Source organism: Peromyscus leucopus, chromosome 2 (assembly GCF_004664715.2).
Source record: "Peromyscus leucopus breed LL Stock chromosome 2, UCI_PerLeu_2.1, whole genome shotgun sequence".
Classification (NCBI taxonomy): Eukaryota; Metazoa; Chordata; class Mammalia; order Rodentia; family Cricetidae; genus Peromyscus; species Peromyscus leucopus.
In genome coordinates this window covers 45,586,577-45,608,501 of record NC_051064.1, presented here as the reverse complement: position 1 = coordinate 45,608,501, position 21,925 = coordinate 45,586,577, and the positions used below count along the sequence as shown (strand labels likewise).

The following is a 21,925-nucleotide window of genomic DNA, read 5'->3' as shown; positions in this document are numbered from 1 at the left end:
GGAGGGAGAGGAGAGGAGAGGAGAGGAGAGGAGAGGAGAGGAGAGGAGAGGAGAGGAGAGGAGAGGAGAGGAGAGGAGAAGAGAAGAGAAGAGAAGAGAAGAGAAGAGAAGAGAAGAGAAGAGAAGAGAAGAGAAGAGAAGAGAAGAGAAGAGAAGAGAAGAGAAGAGAAAAGAAAAAGAAAAAAGGAAAAGCATGTGTTATACAAGTCTGACAAACTCTGAAGCTGTACAAGAAAACATGCTCCATAAATACTGTCTGTCCTCTGACCTCCACGTAGTATATACATGCCTACACACACACACACACACACACACACACACACACACACACACACACACACACGCCCCAAAATAAGTTTTAAAAGTAAATAAATAAAATGTATGGAGGAAAAAAAGCCAGAGAACACTGATCTGAAGAAAGCTGGAGTACCTACACTAATTTCAAATGAGGTAGATTTCAGAGCAGGAAATTGCCAGAGAAAGAGGAAGGCATTACATAAAGATAAAGAGGTCGGTTCTCCAAGAAGACACAGCATCATAAACATGCATTCCTTAGCTGGTATAGTGATGCACACCTGTAATCCTAGCATTCAGGAAGCAGAAGCAGAACTAAGAGTTCAAGACCAGCCTAGGTCATATGAATCTGTCTCAAAAATAACAAAGTTTAAAAACAAAATATAAACAAAAACTATAACCAGAATACATGTACCTAAAACTAGAACTTCAGAATAAAACCGGAACAACACAGTAAAGCAAAAATTAATGAAATTAAAGGGAAAAGACACCAATTCTACTATCACACTGACATAAGTCTCAACACCCAAGCAAGAGTGCTCAATTGGAAAGTTTTCAAAATTCTCTTTTTAGTGATTCATAGATCTAAGGGAAGAAAATCAAGCATTTGTAAATAGCAACATTAGTCAACTAGATTCAACAAACATATATAGAATATGTTCAACAACAGAAAAAGTGGTGGTTGTTTTTTGTTTTGTTTTTCAAAATTCATATGGAACATTTTCCAAGAGAGAATATGTTCTAAGCCATAAAAAAATATAGTAACATTATAAAAAAGGTAATCTATGTTTTCAGACCATAGTGAAATCAGAACAGAAATCAATAATGAAAGACTGCTGGAAAATCCCCAAATACCTAGAATTTAAACAATATACTTCAAATTAATGGGGAAATACAAGGTTAAAGAAAAAAATTAAAGTATTTTGGACCAAAATTAAAATTAAAAACACAATTTATCAAAGTTTATGAGATGTAGTAAAGGCAGTATGTCTTAGTTGGAGTTCCTTCTGCCCTGATAAAACACAATGACCAAAAACAACTTGGAGAAGGGGAAAAGGTTTAAATTTAAAGCTTGTAGTCCATCAGGGAAGCCAGGGCAGGAACCTGGAAGGAGCTGATGTAGAGATCACAGAAGAGTGCTGCGTACTGGCTTGCTCCTCATGGCTTCCTCAGCCTGCTTTCTTATAAAACCCACGACTACCAGCTCAGGATGGTACCATCCACATTAAGCTGAGCCCACCCTCATCAATCATTAAAACGCCCTACACACTTGTCTACATGTCAGTATTATGAATTTTCTCTATTAAGATTCCTTCTTCCCAGATGACCCTAGCTCTTGACAAGCCAACATAGAAGCTAGCCAGCATACAGTGAGTAGAGGAAAATTTGTAGTACTGAAATAATTTTTTGAAAAGAACTAAAATTAGTAAGCTTCCATTTTTAGAACATTCTTGAGAATGAGAAACCGAAGTCTTTAACCAATCAGAAGGAAACAATTCCAACAGAAACCAATGATCTTGAAAACAGAAAATGAATGGAGAATATCAGTGAATGGAAGAAAGGCCATCAGTACTGATCCTAAGGACAAAAAAGGATAACAAATGAATATTACTGGGCCAGTAACATGGCTCAGTAGATAAAGGTGCTTGCCGTACAAGCCTGGCTACCTTAGTTTGATTCCCAGAACCCATACAAAAATGGAAGGAGAAAACTGACTTCACAAAGTTGGCTCCTGATCTTACACACACACACACACAAGTAGTAATTTTAAAAAAGTTAATTGAAAAGAATACTATAAAGGATCTACAACAAAGTATCATTTCACCCATCAGAATGGTTATTATCAATATGGAAAACAGGACACTCCTGTACACTGTTGGTAGAAATATAAATTAGTGTAGCCATAAAGGAAAACAGCATCAACCACTCCTCCAAAAAGTGAAGAGCAGAAGTAGCCCGTGATCCAGTAATCTACTGGTAAGTATATAGTCAAGAGAAATGAAGCCAGTATGTTGAACAGAGATCTGCCACTGCATGTTCCCACTGTAGCACTGTTAAGAATAGCTAACAAATGGAGACAACCTAAGCATATATCAACTGATGCACAAAAAAAATTCGGCACATATGCAAATGAGATGCCAACCAGCCACTAATAAAAATGAAATTCTAGTGCTTGTCTCAACACTAATAGAAACAAAGATCACTATGCTAAGTAAAATAAACTAAGGACACAGAGATAATATCACAAAATCTTAGATATGCAATCTTAAAAAGTTGATCTTCTAGAGGTTAAGCTGGGCATGATGATGCATGCCTGCAATCCCAGAATTTGGGAGGCACAGGCAGAAGATTTACTCTGAGTCTAAGGCTATGCTGGATTACATAGCCCAGGCCAGCTTGGCTAAAGAGTAAAATTATATCTCAAAAAGCTAGTAAGTTGAGGGCCTGTGAGCCCACAGGGAAAGGTTCCTGGCACCTGATGAATGAAGTCTGCCACAGCTTCAGAATCACTATTTTTTTTAACTGATAGAGGTTCATCACAATTTATGAGCTTTGGGTTTGGTCAATTTCACTGCATTATGTTATTTTCAAGTTTTTTTACAAAAATGTTTTAATGAATTAAAAAGTATATAAATAAATGTACAGACTGACATAAGTCCCGGAGAAGAAATAGATAATCTAATAAGATATACTATGGCTGTGTGTGCATGTATAGACACTACAGAATGTGCAATCAATGCAACTGAGACAACCCAGCAGCTCAGGAGTACTTTACTGCCAGAACAAAAAGCACGTGCAGTGAGTGGGTGAGTCAGCAAGAGACCCAGACAGAAAAAGGAATTGTTAAGCAATGGCACCACAACTTACAGATTTGGAAATTGTTTCTTTTGTACAAACTGTAAAACACTAGGAGTGTTAAGAGAACACTAAAGATAAGACTGGGTTATTTACTTGATAAAGATGTGATGTAATTACAGCAGTAGAAAATGACCAGTATGGGGGAAAGCAGAGAAGGTGGGAATGAAGATGGTGGGATGCATTCTACAGGGTGGTACTGTAGCACAACCAAGCTAAGAGAATGTGTTAGCTTCTACCCCCATGGGTTCAATAAGTCATGTTGCTGCCACTGGCTGGCTAGTAGACTATGGGGACCTGTTCCTTTTGGCTTCCCCAGTACTGATAATGACAGCATCACACTGGTTTCCTGAGTTCTGGGGACAAAGTCAGGTTCTCATGCTTACGTGTTAAGCACTTTACAAAATGAGCTAAGTCCTCTGCCCAAGAAAAATATTCACGACACTCTTTCTTTGACTTTTCAAGATAGTGTCTCTCTGCTTGTCCTGGACTCTAGCTCAGGCCGGCCTCGAACTCAGAGATCTGCCTGCCCTGCCTCCCAAGTGCTGGGATTAAAGGTGTGTGCCACCACTCCTGGCTAATCCTCTTTCCCTTCCCCTCCCCCTCCCCCCCTCAATAAATATCATTCCTAAATGGTAATTTCTAGTCTGTTCCTTTCCCATACCTGCCAGGCTCTCTTCTCTAACAACACCAACATACCAGAATTTGCTAAAGCCAGCATTAGATTTTTGAAAAATTCAGCACAATAAAGGGTAGCCTATGTATTTAAGAACTGGGAAAAGCATAGAAAAGAAAAAGTCACAAAAACTGTCCTCTAGCCTTCATAGGCAACTTCACACACACACACACACACACACACACACACACACACACACACACACACACAAAGACTTGGAGGGCAGGGGTGCATTAATAAAATTTAAAGGGGGAAAATGATGTCAGGAGAGAATAGAGAAGCATCCATCAAGCTGCACATACAGGACAAAAGCCTGTAAGATGAAGGAAAACCAGTTCTTTATCTACAGCTCCTTATCAGAGGCAGCGGTAAGCAGAAGTGGTCTCCCAAACGAGTGTGGCTTGATAGTGCCAAGATGAGCTGATAACTAGAACCTGAACACAGTGTTCGGTGCCAGGTTCAAAGCTTTACATTATCAAGCAATTCATCAAGGAGGCACTCAGTCACTGACACCAAAGCTGATACACTCTCCCCTATTCTATCTACCCTTGTTATGACTGACCCTGTGCTGTCGGATCTGTTGTGTTCCTTGATTTACCTTCACCTCCTTCACCTCTTTTTGTTCCTACCACGAGGTCTTAACAACTGATCCTTTACTTCACTCTGTTTAAAAGTCATTAGCTCTCTAAGGTAAGTCTTAATTCTCTGCTTTCTGGGTCTGTCACAATCAAGTCTTGGTCTACTTTATTCAAATCTCCATTCCCATGAACTCCATGAGTTCTCTAATCACAGCAAAGTTTTATGCCCACTTGCCCACTACATTTTCTTTATGAAAATAAATTCCAACATATTTATAAGGTTCTTTTCAACCAAAGCACCTTTACTTTGTGTTCTGTCTAGCAACTAAAACATCTTCCTATTTCATTTTTATACATTCTAAGATACAGAATTGACTGGGCATCTGTAATGCTATATTCACAGCAGCAGGCTAACATTTTTCCACACTAACAGTTATTTGCATTTATTGTCTTAGGCCACTCATTCCTTCAGGCTGGGCTCATGCATCTTTTTATTTCCTGTACATAACAATACACTGATGGTTCTCAATGGGTACTTAATGAATAGTGATAAATCAGCTGTAACTAGCATCTCCACTTACACTAAAAGTTTGAAAGACAAGCAGGAATAGTAATTTTTTTCTATTCATAAATTATATCCCGAAACAGATGAAAAGGTCTTTGTTCTTTAGTAATGAATTCATGTAATTTACAGTTAATTTATTCTAAATTCCCTTAAGACCATTAGCATGTCCTATACTTCCTATAATGAATGCACACTTAAATGTCCATGCAATTTTTAATATAAATAAAATATAAAAATGAGGATACTAGTGAAAAGAGAGAAATTTATATCTAAGGTACTTATATAACTACAAGTGGTCAGTAAAAATAGATCTGTTATACAACTTGTCATTTTTAAGCAAATTAATGAAAAAATGTAATTTTTAAAAATGTGCAGGTCTACACTTTTTTTGGCGAGTGAAAGATGATTCTGTGATATGAAGTAGATTCTGTTTATCAGCATGAGTATAAAGTATCTTCCAACGGTAATAATACAGATACCCTCACCTCAAGTTGACAGAGGTTTATAATTAAAAGAACACAAGGCAGTAATTTCATAAAAACACAATGGCTAAATCTGTAGTGTTCTTACCAGACAACACTGTTGGGGTAAACATGTGCCTAAGAACCAAAGCCTAAGTTCCTACTGAAACACATGCTAATGAGAAAGTATATTTTTTAAACAAAGGTCATAATCATCAGGAGCCAATCTAACAAAATTAAAGCACTAGAAACTACTATTTCCATCACTGTACACAGTGTTGCAAAAATCTTGAATTATAACTGTCCCTATTACCCCTTTATTAAAGACCTGGCAGTCGAGCTTGCTAAGATAATTTTCGGATGTACACAAAGAATGAAGAAAGCCTCTCTAATCCCTCCCACATATACTCTCCCCTGAGACTCAGAGCTTGATATGAGTTCCATTTCCTAGAGATAAAAGGCCTGCATTAAAAATGATGTGCCCTTTCTTTTCATAATAAATTTCCATATTTATATTTTGAAGCTTTCATATGTTAGAGGATATTAAATATCCTCTCATTATAACTAACTCTTTAAGCCAAAATAAATGACTTCATTCAACACAGACATTGAAAGTTAAAGGAATATAATTATATCACTAATCATTTTGAAACGATTTTTTAATAATTAAAGCTATTTAACCTATTTTTGATTTTATGTTAGAAATGCACATTGGCTAAACAGCTAAAATCTCTTTTCCTTTTATCCTTAAGATATAAACAGGAATTTGAATTTGAGGTATATAGTAATTAAAATACTACTTAAAACTTAAAAAACCAAAACAAGCTTAATTTTTAAATTCCATATTCAATCATATCACACATAAGCCACTGGACTAAAACATGGTTTCACTTCACTAACGTTATTCTAACAATAGCTTTTGTAGTAAGCTAGTGTAATGTCACAGAAAATATTTTACACCTTTAAAAAAAATTAGAGAAACACATTTTAGGAATAAATAGGAACTCTCCAATTTCAAGACCAATATAAAAATAGCTTGGTTTTGGATAATCTAAAGATTTTGGATTTGGTGATCCAAAAGAAATCACCAAAATTCTAAAGACTAGGGACAGAATGGTATTTAAAGTTAACTTACAGGGAGGAAGGAAGAGTAAAAAGTCTAAATGAAAGCAGTATCAGGATTAATGGATCTAAAACTCATTTGTACAGGAAGACTAGAAGCCTTTCCTCACCTGGGTTTCTTGTCAAAAACAGCAAGGATGTGAAAATGTCCTAGAAGGGCCATGCATCTTAGACTATACAAATGTTCTTAAATTTAAATTGAGAAATGGTAACCTGGCTGGAAATGTATACTAGGTTTTTTTTGTTTGTTTGTTTGTTTGTTTTTTGAGACAGGGTTTCTCTGTGTAGCTTTGCGCCTTTCCTGGAACTCACTTGGTAGCCCAGGCTGGCCTCGAACTCACAGAGATCCGCCTGGCTCTGCCTCCCGAGTGCTGGGATTAAAGGCGTGCACCACCACCGCCCAGCTATGCTTTTTTTAATTAAATGCACACATGGCTTTAAAAGAAAATCTAAGAAATAGTTAAAATAAAATAAATGCTGGGCATTGTGGCACATACCTTTAATCACAAAAGCAAAGGCAGTAAAGTCAGGCAGATCTCTGTGAGTTCAAGGTCAGCCTGGTCTACAGGCTGGTGAGCTCTAGGCTAGCCAGGAATATGTACATGGTAAGATCTTGTCTCAAGCGTGGGGGTAGGGAGAAGGGGCTAGAGAGAAAGGCCAGAAGTATTTGCTGCTCTTGCAGGAGGAACTGTGATTCTGCCCACAGCACCCATATCAGAGGGCTCACAATTTCCTGTGGCAATCATTCCAAAGGATCTAAAGTCCTCTTCTGGCTTCTGAGAGCAGTCCACACACAGACAAGCAAGCAACACAAGCATACACACACACACACACACACACACACACACACACTATAAACTTAACAATAAAGTACAGTGTGTATCACACTAGCTGTGTTCTTTAAATAATAAAAACTTTTTTTTTAATTTTAAGAGAAAACCTACTACTACATAGCCTGAAACAAAGTAACTGTGAACTAAAGTTTCCAGGGGGTGGGGGTGGGTTCAAGGCTAAGAACTTCAGTGATACAGGAAATTATAATATTGTAGAATATTATATCAATAGCCAAACTATCTTGACCTATCTTAATCCTTTAAATAACCATTTACTTCTTATCTCAGTGTGTTTAACATCCCTGTAACTATTTCATAAGTCTTTGGGGAGAACAAATGAACAAATCTGTACCTTCCACCATCCCAAAAGCTAAGAACATCGTTAGATAGCATCTGAGGCCTATAGCAGAAGTTTTTCTATTTTGTTATAAGCTGCCTACCTAATACAACCACCAATATATTTGAAAAGTGTATTAAGTAATGACTCTCATGTTTCTGTTACTATCAAAACTTTACAACTGTTACAACTTCAAAGTATAGTATTTGGGATAGCCTGAATCTGTGTTCCTAGACCATATTTGGTTCCAGAACAAACCATCTCTTATTCTCTAGAGGTGAAAACTGGGCTTTTATGATACATCTAACAGCATGTTAGATGGCTTACTTTAACAATCACTAATTGACCTGTAGTCATCAGAGTGATACAAACAACCAATCTAACCCACATTGACAACACATATATTATATTCATTCAATCAATATAACTAATTTATGATATTAAAAAAGCAGTATTTCACATGTGGGGTATAAAAAGCACTGCTAAGACTACACAGTTACAAGGAAAGGCCAAGTCTTAGAGCGAGCTCCCGGTATGATGCAGAACAGTAAGCAGTAGAGAAAGAGCTGCTCTCTTCTTTCAAAGAATAAAGAGATATGCATCTACTTATGAGTACAAGAAAGGGAAAGATACCATTAATTAATGAAAAGTTCATATAGGTTCCAAGTAAATATGGAGGAAAATGCAACTAACACCAATGCAATCATACACTTTTTAAAGGTCAAGTTATAAAAGAAAAATAAATAATAAAAACAAGGTAGAAGAAATAAAGCAACATAAGTTAGCACACTGGTTCTGAACAGAACTTAAAGAGGTAGGCCAGCAAGATGGCTCAGCAGGTAAAGACACTTACTCAAAGCCTGACAATCTGAGTTCAAGCTCTGGTACCCATATATACACCACAGAGTGCATGCGAGCTCTCACACACATATAAATAAATAAGTAAATGTAATTTAAAAAAAAAAAAAGAGAGAGAGAGAGAGCTGCAATGATGGCAGCTTACACAAAAACTACCATGCCAAGTACAACTGAGTCTATCCTATCCCACACAAAGAAAACCAACTCCATATCACCTACCTTCCAAACTGGTCACAGTACACTGCATTCACACAAAAAATTAAAAGAAAAAATATAAAGATGCTCTTCAGAACCTGAAGCCTAACCAAATGCTCACAACATAAGAATGTAACTATGTAATAAACATGACTAAACACGAAGCACATAAAAACATCTCAACAAAGCCACACCTCCTAATCCTTCCCAAACAACTCTACCACTTACGGACCAACCATTCAAATATATGAGCCTATGGGAGCCATTGTCATTCAAACCTCCATATACACTAAGGTTTTTGTTTGTTTTTTTTTTTACATTTATAAGAACCCTTAAGAGGCCAATGGGCAAGATAGACGGTATATCCCCTTGTAACTCCAGCTTCAAGGAATCCAACACTTCTGGCCCCAGGCACCTACACTCAAATATTCACGTCCATATACCCACACACAAACATAAACACACACACACACACACACACACACACACACACACAATTTAAAAATAATTAAAAAAATTCTAATTTTTCAAAAAACTTTAAATACTAGAGGCTATATATAAAGTTAAATAAAACCAACCACATTTTCGCAAACACACTTTAAGTTACAGAATATTTCCTGAAATAGGAGTTAGCTCTGTATAAGCAGTAAGGAGCACAGGCTCATGGTAAATTATAAGCTAGACACAGTCTGAAAACAAGAAAGGAAATGACGTACCCACTACCTACAGGAAGAGTAAAGTGAGCTCTAGGACATAATAGGCAAAGGTGACCAAAGCATATAATCACTCTCTTGATTATGATCACCTCTCAGTTCCCTGAGTCACACAAAGGGTACGTAAATTACACTGGTTAGGCCTACAATATATTCAAAGAATGATCAGTCTCAATAAAGATTACCCCAGTCCCTTCATGTTTCCATCTTAAGATTCCTAAGAGCCACTGGGCAAGATGGCATGGCATTCCCCCTCCCACCCCCTCTACTCGAGAGTTTTCCTCAGGAAATCTACACTCACTTCTTGTCTATATTTTCTTAATCTTACTGGATGTGAGACCACAAACTTGGAAGCCACTGACTTGGGGGCTTCTGCAACTGTAATTTTTCGGCACCTTAGATCACCAAGAGCTGAGAGAGGCTCTGTCACTCTCAAAGAACCTATGTCATTCCAAAAGACTTAGGCTTGAAGCTTAGAAGAAAGAAAAAAAACCTCTATGGATTATAAACAACTTATACTTCACCACATTGTTTTTTAAAGCCAAGATGGCAAACTGAGGAGGCACAGTTTGAGGGTTTTCAACTGGTTTGTTATTTGGAACTAAGTGCTTGAAATGTGGAGTCAAGTATATTGCAGGAAAGTAATGGGGGTGCTAGGTAGAAAGGTAGGAAGAAGGGATGTCTCTGGCTTATTATGACCCTCGTACTCCCAGATTAAAGCCCAGGATCAAACATCTGAGGGGTTTGGTTTGGGCTTTTTTGTCTTGGTTTGGGGGTTTTTGTATTTTTATTTATTTATTTATTTATTTATTTATTTATTTATTTATTTATTTATTTTAATTGAATCTTGTGTTAGTGGGAGGAAGGAGGTCCTAAAGGGCTAAGAGAAAGAAAACACAGGAAACAGCCACATGGCCTAGTCAATGTTTATGTGCTTCTATGCTTGCTGGACAGTAATACCCACCCACCTCACCCTCAGCGCACCTACCTACCAATTTGGACATAGCAACTCATTACCAGGTCTCTCCTACAGCTCCCTCCCTTCTCATTCTGTGCCAAATAGTTTAAAATTCTAGCTTTTGGACATCAATCTTACCAGCTAGTACAATAAACTATTTCCTGGGAAAAGGGAGTTTTGGGATCCTGTTTCTTGGACTAGAACGCCTGTTTATAATCTCATGTAGCCCAGGCTATCCTTTTTAACTTCTGATCCTTCTGCTCCTACATCTCTAGTGCTGGGGTTTACAGAAGAAAAGTCATTCATAAAAGACAAACAAAAATGGAGCTAGTTTGCATTAAGAAATTTTCTTGAACGTAGGAATCCTAAACGTCCAGCCTTATAATGAAGGCTGCAACCTGACAACACAGAAACACAACCCCATGCCAAGACCCTTTGGTCAGAACTGAACTGGGATCAAACAGGACTGCTCCAATTTGTATGACTTTAATTTATATAAGCTCTATTTGCATGGCAGAGATTACACAACTAGAAAATTACTTGTACAGCAGTTCATGCTAACTTCTTAGAACCATACAGTGCCCAAATTGGACTATCCTCCTTTGCATGGTGTGAATTACATGCCAAAAAAACCACATACAAAGGAACTCACCCTAACTGATTATTGATTTCAAAAAGGGACCTTACCAACCCATTATCCAAAGCTTCCAGTAGGACTCTAGTACCTGCTCAGCCTGCTGTTCCCTTGAAGATTACTCAAGAAAAAAGTAGCCTTCCTATTTTAGTATAAAATGTGACAATGACAGCTGGGAGGTGTTGGCACACACCTTTAATCTCAGCAGTGGGGAGGCAGACAGATCTCTGAGTTCAAGGCCAGCCTGGTCTATAGAGCGAGTTCCAGGACAGGCTCCAAAAGCTACACAGAGAAACCCTGTCTCAAAACAAACAAAAAGGTGACAGTGACTGGATTCACAGTCCACTACAGGATGCTAAAAGTTACAATTTCAACCTATTCAGTAAGATGTATCAACTGGTGCTAAGTGACATCAAAGCCAACTGCTTTCTGATTGGATCTGAGACCTATTCTCCAGAAGGTATCCATGCATGGCACTGTAAACCTAGTCAAAGGCCTATGGCTTAGAAGGGAAGTCATGGGCCCTAAGATGTAACCTACTACTATTGTTTTGCAAAGTGGACATGTACTCAATGTACCTTCTAAACATTTATGTTAATGCAGAGATTACTGCTTCTCTCAAAGTCAGTCAGAGAAGCATTTTTGTGCAGTGAATGCCAAGACTCATAACTGGTCAAAGGACTGAGAACAGGTGACTACTGAATGCTCAATCCTAAACAGGAAATTTGTAACAACAACTCATGCCTCAGAGAACATAGAAGAGGGGTATAAAGAATGTTAAGAGAGAGTATGGGGAGGAGTTCTGTGAAATACTGGTTTTTGAACACAATGTGTTTGCATTTGAAAACTCACAGCAGCTATGGTTACTTGCACAAGACTGGCACCAGTCAACATTCCAAGAAGAATGCAAAGGGGTCTCATTAGGCTCAACCCCTGGCTAAGGAGCTATTGACAATGGATGGCTGCTGGTGGATGGGGAATTATTTTCTTCTAGGGTGTGTCCAATGAGTTGTAAAAGAAATTTAAAAAAAAAAAAGGAGGAGGAGGAATAGAAGGAGGGAGAAGGTATTAGATATGGAAAGGTCCAGAAAGTATGGAAAGAAGAATCTGGAATAGATATGATCAAGGTCATGGCAATCACTGCAATCACTAAGCATTCTTTATAATGCTTTGGTACTGTAATCTCCAAATTCCACTTCTTCAGGTAATTTAAAGTATAATAAAATTAAAACTGTTGGGCATTCATTTCAAAACAAGAGAAAATAAAGATCACAGCAAAACAAAGGCTTACCCTACACAGTTTACCATTAGCTATGTCTTACTGACTCAATTCTTTCTTACACAAGGATATTTTTCAATATCCTGAATATTTGACCAACACAGTGCTTTTACTTAAGACAGTAACATTAGTTCAAACAAGCATAAAAAGCAAAATTAATTAAAAATTGCATTTTAAGTAAATCTAAGCAAAAGAAAAAAATTACAATAGTAAGTGAGGACACTGTGGGGAGGGGTTAAGACAGGGTCTCTCTACACACCCCTGGCTGTCCTGAAAGTTGCTATGTAGATCGACCAGGTGGGCCTTTAACTTTAACTCACCGAGATTACCAACTCACCGAGATTACCTGCCTCTATTTCTTGAGTGCTGGAATTAAAGGTGTGTGCCATCATGCCCAATGCAGAGGACATTTTTGAACTGAATGCAAAGCATTATTATTGCTATTTAGTCCATGTTTCTTATCTTCTAACACACAGATACTATGTAAGAAACATACCTGGGCCTCTTGATAGGAAGAAGCCAGATTCATGTTGAAGAAAGACCCTGCAACACTGTCACAATTATGCAATATAAACTGCAGGTGGAAAGCTATGGTCACAGACTGTATCTGGCCTGAAACCTAGCTTTGCAAATAAAGCTTCATTGAAACCATAGCCATGGTCTTGAAGACAGACTTATTGTTAAATTTTGCAGTAGAGTGACAGAATGGAATGGTTAAAACAAGAGAATGAATGTATAGGCCAAACCTTAATATTATATGGCCTTTTAAAATGTACCACCCTTATTGTAAATCCTGCAGCAACTTTCAGACTGACAGCATTTACCAGTAACTGGACACTGGACAAAACAAACAAACAAAAACAACAACAAAAAACCCACCCAAACAACTTAGAAATTACCAGACACTCACTTTAAATAGATACTAATTGTGAAGGACAAAGATGTCATCATATTCTCCTAGCTAGACAGAGAACTTAAGAGTGGTCAGATAATAATCTGGTTTGGGGCTCAAGAAGGAAATTCTGTCATTTCCAATGTGGATGGAAATGGAAAGCACATATTAAGTAGAACACAGCACAGAAAGGTAAGTACCACATGACCTCACATATATGTTGAACATAAAGTTAATTCCAGAGAAGTCAGAGTACTAATTACCAGGAGATGGGAAGAGAGGGGAAAGAAAGATGCAGAGAGACTGGTCAATGGATTCTAAGTTATAGTTACATGGGAAGAAGAATTAAGTATGCTACACCAAAGGAGTTCGACCACAGATAACAATAATGAACTATATATTTGAAAAAGTTAGAAAACACGCTTTTGTATCTTTTCACAATAAGGAAATGCTTGCCCTGACTTAAGCATTATACAATGTATACATTACTGAAACATATGTAGTCTAATTATTTATATGGCACAATTACTATGTTTGCATCTATCAAGCAAAAATCAAAACTTAAATGGACTGGTATGTCCACAAATAGAATTTCTACTTATTTCCCAATTACTATATATATAATGAAAAATACTTAGCAAATGGAAGAATTTCCACATTGGCTCTCAGAACCTTAGAGTAAGAGTCATCATTCTAGGACAGGCAAAATGAAAGACCTACAACTTACCTTCCCTACCAGAAGAATAAATCTAAAGTAATACAGCATCCCCAAAGGAACTGCAGAGATTAGTGCCATCATAAAATGCATAGAATGTTCATTGATTTATCACAATTTAATCAGGTTGTTATGCCAATCACATCGAGCCGTTATCTTTAGCAAGGCAAATCAACACAGTCTCTTCATTCTTCTATAAAAATATAAATCAGCAAATTCTTAGGTTTCTCTATCAACTTGAAGTACTATGGAGTTTCTGCCTTAATGTGGCATAACCAGTGGTCACAGTATACATCCACAGCACATTGTTCTCCTGCTCTCAGCTATAGCCTAATTCACAGTGATGGTTTTTTTTTAAGAGAAAAAAAATGCACAGGCAGCTGTCCAAATGTTGGACATATACTATTTTATTACATTCCATCAAGAGGAATTTCAGGATCCAGAGACCCTTTGCTTAAAATAATTCACTGACTAGCATATTCCATATAAAAGCTGTTTTATTTGCAGTCAACCTTCTCATCAGTTGGCAGGCATCTGAATTGTTTGGACCTTTTGACTTTTATGTACACTGTTGCCAAGAAAATTCAAGTCTTACAAGTGTACACAGTTTTTATTTCTCCTCAGTACATGCCTGAAAGAAAAATGGGTGAGTCCTTCTGGTTAAGTCCATACTTACTTACCACTCTGAGGAACTACCAACCTCTCTGCCAAATTGACGCTGTCAACCTCAGTACATTTTATAGGCTTTCATTTTTATATTCATCATCACTTACTACTTTCTTCTTAAACTGTTTTCAAAAACCAGTGGTCTCTACAGTATTTTGAATGAAAAAACATTCCAACGGGCTCATGTATTTGAATACTTGGTCCCCAATTGGTGACACTGTTTGAAGGGGTTGTTGAAATACATCACTGGAAGCAGGCTTTGAGAATGAATAGCCTTGCCCCACTCCAGTTTGCCTTCTGTTTCCCGGGGAGCCAACAACAAAATGTAATCCTCCAGCTTCCTGCTCCAGCCCCCTGCAGCCATGTCATGCCTGCCATTATGGACTGGAGCCACATACCAAAATAAGTTTCCTTCATATTCTCATCATATTTTAATCACAGCAAAAGAAAAGTAACAAATATAGTCTCTTCCAGCAATTCATAATTATATGAATTGACAGGGACAGGAAGCAAACAGGAAACGGTTCACAGAGAGAGTTATTTACACAATACACCAAAGAACAGGTAATCTACAGCAGTGGCAAGGAGGAAATATGGTCTTTTAAATCTATTTGTATGGAAACAAGAAAAGCAGTGGCAAATATCTAAATGTATCATGTACCCAGTTTTGTTCTATTTGACACATTTATTCCTCATAAAAGCTCTATGAAGACAATCTAGTTTACCAATTGTGGTGATCTGAATGAGAATGACCCTCTAGGCCTATCTTTTGAATACATTGGTTTCCAGTTGGTGGAACTGTTTGAGAAGGATTAGCTAAGGCTATTCCCAGGCCCAGTTTCTCTGCCACCGGCCTCCCCACCTGCCTCCTCATTATCTCCAAGTGTGAGCGAGCTCTCAGCTCCTTAAGGGCTCCAGTGTCATGTCTGCCTGGCTGCTGTCATAGCCTCACCATGAGGGTCCTGGACTCTAAGACCATTAGCCCCAAATTAAACACTTTCTTTCCAAAGTACCTTGGTCAGAGTGTTTTACCACAGCAAGAGAAAGCAACTGGACAAGATGAAGAAACAGAGGCACAGAAAGAAAGTACTATGCCAAAGGCCACAGAGCTACAGCAAGACAATTTCAACTTAGGCAGGCTGGCTCTCAAATCTGTGCTCTTAACTACTGTGCAATACAACAAATCTCTACCCTTCACTATAAGTCAGTGATACTGCACTCAAGAGTTTACAATTTCCAAAACAGAGCCTACCTGTGTGTAGTTCATGGTTTAACTATGGATTTGGACTATAGAACATTTAATATAAAACCACAGTATTTTCAAAACAATGGATTTTTAAAAGCTATGTTTATAAAATTTAACACTTAAATTGTTAAGATACACAAAATTTATTTTAGGTCATGATGAAGTGATGTTAGATTAATATAGCTCCATTTTTCAAAAATGGTCAAGAATTAGAAAGATCAACTTCAGATTTTTAGCTGCTACCAGCAGGGTAATAAATGTAACAGAACAGATTTTTCTCTTCATATTGAACTTGGACCTAACACAATTACTACTGTATTTATTATACCACCTAAATGAAACTCAAAGTCATACCAAGAAAACCTAAAAATCTCACTTAAAATAACTCACTGCAGACATTTTCAAAAATTGGTATACCTTTCAAAACATACTTCCATTTTAAATTTCCTAGAAATATTTGGAACCAATTTTTAAAATGTATAAAGCTATCTAATGGCATTGTAATATTTCTGCCTCACTTCACTGTATATGTCCTGCTCCTTATATTTCAGGCAGTGCCACATTTTAAACATTGTGTGTGTTGTGGGAAGGGGTGTGTGTATGTGTATGTGTGTGTGGGGGGGGGAAGGAGGGAGGGAGAGGGAGAGGGAGAGGGAGAGAGAGAGAACGAGAACAGAGAGAGAGAGAGAGAGACTGTGCATCTGTGTATCAGGTGTGTGCAGGAGCCTATAGAGGTTAAAAAAAAAAATACTGGCTCCCCTAGAACTGTAGTTACAGACTGTTGTGAGTCACCAAGTGGGTGTTAACAACCAAATCTGGATACCCTGCAAAAAAAGTGCCCATAACCACTGATCCGTGTCTCCAGCTATTCACCCTTCAAAACAGGCATATTTGTAGCAACTGAGCTGCTGTGGAACATTAGACATAACCTCACTTATGTAGTTAAAATATATCACATAACATTCTTTACATGGAAAAGCATTTTGGCTAACAAATATTTCATATAACATTTACCATGTAATAGTTCATATCATTATTTTTAATTGGCACCTGTCTTAAATAAACTATCTACACTGATGTACCTTAAATAAATCAAGAAGTCACATTAAACAGTGACATTTTGATATTTAAAATGTAATGCATTTTTTTGTTTTAAAAAAGCATATATTTTTAAAAGAATAAAATTTGAAAAACAACATAAAAAAGGATTCAGTTACATTTTATTACATCGAATTATAATAGATAATTGCAGGCAAATAGTTACAACTTTTGCAACTTAGAGAGATGGGCATTCTCTTTATCCTCAGGTGGCTTTTAAGTGTTACTGCCAAACATATGATCTATAAAAACCAAAACTCAAGGTTTTTTAAAATTGGATGAAACAACAAAAACCAGACACAATAGCCAATATTCACAAATAAAATATTGCACAGTATTAGAGAAAAAGAAAATATTAATAATGAAGTAGTTTAATAAATTTTACATTCTTGGTGAAATCTTACTTGCCAGTGTTCTGGAGAGATGGCTCAGCAGTTAACAACACCTGCTGCTCTGAGCACCGGCTACTTGTTCAGAGACCCAGGTTCAGTTCCTAACATCCATATGGCAGTTCACAACTACCTATGACTGCAGTTACAGGAGATTTGATAGCCTCTTCTGACTAACTCAGTCACCAGGCATGCATATGGTACACATATAGAGATTTAAAAAATACATCTTTAAAAAAACACGTACTTTGCAAGGCCAGCTGTGGTGGTTCACAGCTGAGATCCCAGCACTAAGGAGGCAGAGAGAGGCTCTCCATGAGTTCTAGGCCAGCCTGGCTAGAGAGAAGGACTCTGCTTCAAAAAAGCAAAGCAAAGCAAAGCAAAATGTAAGTTCCCAAACAACCATAAACATCTCTGTTTTCTGAAAACTGGCCCCACCAGAATAATCTCCATCATGCACTGTTTCTGAAGTGGGGTGGTCTTCTCTAAGTCTCCATTCTTGCTTACTGGAGTATAGCCTCCACAGCTAGACAGAATGTTAATATACCAAACACTACATCAGAAAAAATAAACTTGACTCAATATTTATCAAAAATTTAGACAAAATAAATTATTTTCATAAACAGCCTCCCAATCATGCAGGTGTGTGTTTGTATATACAACCTGCTCCTATAGTCTAAAATTATCTGTAAGGGACTAGGTAGACAGTTCAGCAGGTAAAGGTTCTTGTCACCAACACTTGATAACCTGCTGCTGACCCACATGTTTAAAGAACTGACTTCTACAAGTTGTCCTCTGAAAACTATACACATACACACAGACACATACATACACACACACACACACAAATAAATAAAATGACCTATCCATGATTAGTAACAGACAAAGAGACCTTAATATAAACTCAGGAGCCAGAGGAAATTATTCTTTAACTATTTTTTGCTATTAAGTACAATGGCAAATTAAGTCACAAAAAGTATAAAATATTAAACACTTCAATTTTAAAAACTAGCATTAATGCACATTATTAACCAAGCACCTTTCTTTACTTCGGATTCACTATGTTACACAACACCCTTTTTGAATATTTATATTCTCTTAAAAGACTAATATTCAATCTTCAGAGTCTGAACTTTTGCAATCAATAATACGCTCTTGTCTCTGTCATCTATAAAGGTGCATCTGTACTTTACCTTTGACAGACAAAACAAACTTCAATGGCATGCCCTGCAAACTTTATCCCTTTGCTATCATTATCCTATTTACTTCCTCCTTTTTCCCTCAATTAAACATTTCCTATTTTGTTGTATTTACTTTGATAAGATTTTAAAATTTATGAAAAAACAAGGTTTTGAAAATACAACAAACATTCACACTAAAACATCCTTTACAATAGGAGTCAACATTAATAATAGGTAGTAAATGAAAAAAATGAATATTATGAAAACTCTAGGTCAATAATGAAAAACTTCCCCTAATAAAGTATAGACAAATGCCCTTCAAAGGAAAAACTCACTCATTCGGTGCCTGTGGTTATAAAACCAATGATCTCATATGGAGAATTTGATTGATGAGATTATTTTTAGTAACATCTATATTTTATACTGAAAACTTTAAAATTTGAAAAAAGCTTTGTTGACAGTCTTAGATATATACAAAAAGTAAATGCTATGTGAAAATGAGATACATATGTAAAAAATATAATATTTTACTTTCTTTTTCAGAATAATGTAAACTAGCCTATAAACAGGAAAGTCTTAAATGAAATATAATTTCATGCAAATTGGACAGGAGGTGGGGTGAAACCTCATGAAGATAGCCAGGTATGGTGATACAAGCTCATAATCCCAAGACTTGGGAAGCAATAAGATCTTGAGTTCAAGACTAACCGGGGCGACAAGGTAAGATTAGATTTCAAAAACTAAACAAAATCCCTATTTCGGCCTAGAGTGCACACTTACCCTTCTCCTCCCATTCTTGTTATCTTAAGTCGAAAATCCACAGAGTTCAGACTGGGAGGTTTCCATTTCAAAATATCATCACATCGACCAGGTTTGTATTTCTAAAGTAAATTAAAATAAAATCAGTAATTAGGAAAAAGGTAAATTTTAGGGTTCAATTCATTAAGCATAATATTACTTTTTATTAAGCAACACTGCCAATTTTTATTTCCATTTTGGTTTTTTAATTACATTTATTTATTTGTTTGTTTGTTTATTTATTTATTTATTTATTTATTTATTTATTTATTTATTTATTTGTGTGTGTGTGTGTGTGCGGGTGGGTGTGTACTTGCCAAGGCTCATGTATGGTGGTCAGACAAAACTTGCAGGATGTTAGATCTCAAGAAATTCCTTTTCCCAAAGTCTGACATTTAGACAAAAGCCAGCATTCCCTCGGAGATTTTAAAAGATAGTTTTTATTTATCTTTTTAAATAAAAGGAATCATTCTCCTTACCTGTGGCAAAAGGGGGATATGGCTCCTCTATTAACTTATACCTGAGGTGCCTGCTTAACAAATCAAGGCTACCAGTCTCTCTCAGCATCACCGATACCTGTTACAGAGTCATCCTGTCTAGCATACCCACCCCTAACCGCAGCCTCTCCAGCCTGAGCTTCACTCCCCTTTCCCACAGCTTATCTTCCCTACATAACCCATCTATTTTGGCTTTGTGGGTTCTCAGCCTCTTGGTCTCCTGGCTCACTCCTTGCCTCTTAACCTCCCTTTCTCCTCTCTCTTCTCTTCCTCTCTCACTGCCCACCCCCCAAATCTGGCTGAATTCCCCCTAACATCTACAATAAACCTACATCACCGTACCTAGGAGCAGTTGTGTCCTCATTTTTTTTGTTCATCTGGTGCCAAAAGCTCAGGATTGGCATATCTGATTTCCCTTCAGGGGACTCAACCACTCCATGGGAAGCTGCTGATTTGACTCTCTTAAGGTATGTATGGATCATTTATTTATGCTGGCTTCTGTTACTCATCAAATTTCACTTCAAATTCTAGAATCCAACTCTTTATCTGCTTCTTCCCTCCACCTGCTCAAATCACTGGCCTCTCGTCTACTCTCCAAGTATCTCTCTGGCTACTCACTATGGCCAGCTACACCTTCCTGGGGCATCTCTTTATGCCCTCCATGTGTGCGCATCTCTCTTTCTAAAGACACTTGCCCGTCTCCTTCTATGGGAACCCTCCCCGGGCCTCTCCTTGCCCCCACAGCAGCTGCCTTCTCCACCTCTTCAGCTGTTTTCTCCTCTCCTCCTCTACTGAATAAGCGTCACCCTGGAGCTGCCTGCTTTGTCTACTGATCCTACAAAAAAGGCACACTGTTGTGTCAGAAAGCTCCTCTCACCCACTCTGTCATCTGGAAAGGAATGCCTGCCCTGTGATTTGAGACATCTCTCTGACAAGTCTCTCTTTCAAATTCTCAACACCACTGACACTTACCCCTCAGCCTTTGTTCTCAGACCCTTCCTGGAACTTCATCTCACCTCTCTGAAGGAGCTGCCTAGAGTCTCATAGCTTCTCTAAGCCTGTCTGGGCTACTGCACTGTCTCTCAGCTTCCTCTTGGAGCTTACAGGAATTCTCCCCCCTCCCCCCCCCCATGGAGTCCCATTTCATGACCCTTTCTCCTTGTCTCTTTGAACTTAATTTCCTTCATGGACTCAGATTTTATTAAAGCCTCACCATGTTATACTACAAACAACTTGGCTTCAATACAGATCAATGGCCAAAGATTAACACACTAGATTTCCAAATTCTCTCATATGGTAACATCATTTGCACCACACATCTCTTATATCTAAACTTGCTCTGTTCTACACTCCCACAAGTATCCTATCTCTAAGGTTTTGCTATTTTCCACTCTTAAAAATCTTTTATCTCTATGATTTCTTTGTTCTTTGCTCTCAAAAACAAAAAAATCTCCAAAGAATTTATGCTATAAACTATCCCTGGATTTGTAAGTTCATTGGGTATGATTAAAAAATCTGTAACAAAATTTAGCTCAAAGCTTATAACAAAGGCTTATAATTTAAAAATCCATACATAGGTAATCTTAATTTGCTACAATACACTATATATGTGACTCTTGTTTAGAATATACTGCATATGTAACCTGGATTCCACTTTTGATTAAAAAATAAATCTACCAAAAAATAGGTATTTTAAGTAGCAACTATGTGGCTCGTCTCCATCTTGGCTGATGACATACAATGCAACTTTACTGCCATCTTGATTAAGATGACCACATGATATAAACTACCTAAGGCAGCACCTAGAAAAACTACTCAGTCCTACTAGCTCTTGGTTTATCAGTGGATCTCCTTTTTTAGACTAAGGAAGCAACAGCAGGTCTCTAAAATAGTTTGTATTAGCATGGATTTCTGTATAATGATAAATTCCTAAGGTTATAAAGATATACTCTACTCAGGTTAACAGTAATTGACTTAAAGACAGATGTCTGGTCTCTTAGAAAGATTCGACTGAATAAATGATTTTTTTTTCTGAACTTTCATAAACAAGAGTCTGCCATTTTTGTATGGAAGGGGAAAGATCA

The 21,925-nt window shown here is 37.3% G+C and overlaps 1 protein-coding gene across 6 annotated transcripts in view; it reads right to left on the bottom strand.

The window, feature by feature from the left end:
* The window catches only part of Rngtt (RNA guanylyltransferase and 5'-phosphatase), a 214,854-nt gene that overhangs the window by 102,012 nt on the left and 90,917 nt on the right, over positions 1–21,925 (bottom strand). For all 6 annotated transcript variants that reach the window (XM_028872763.2, XM_028872767.2, XM_037202487.1 and 3 more), the window contains exon 13: positions 19,327–19,427. In XM_028872763.2, coding sequence (XP_028728596.1) covers positions 19,327–19,427 — 101 coding nt within the window. The remainder of the gene's footprint in view (positions 1–19,326; positions 19,428–21,925) is intronic.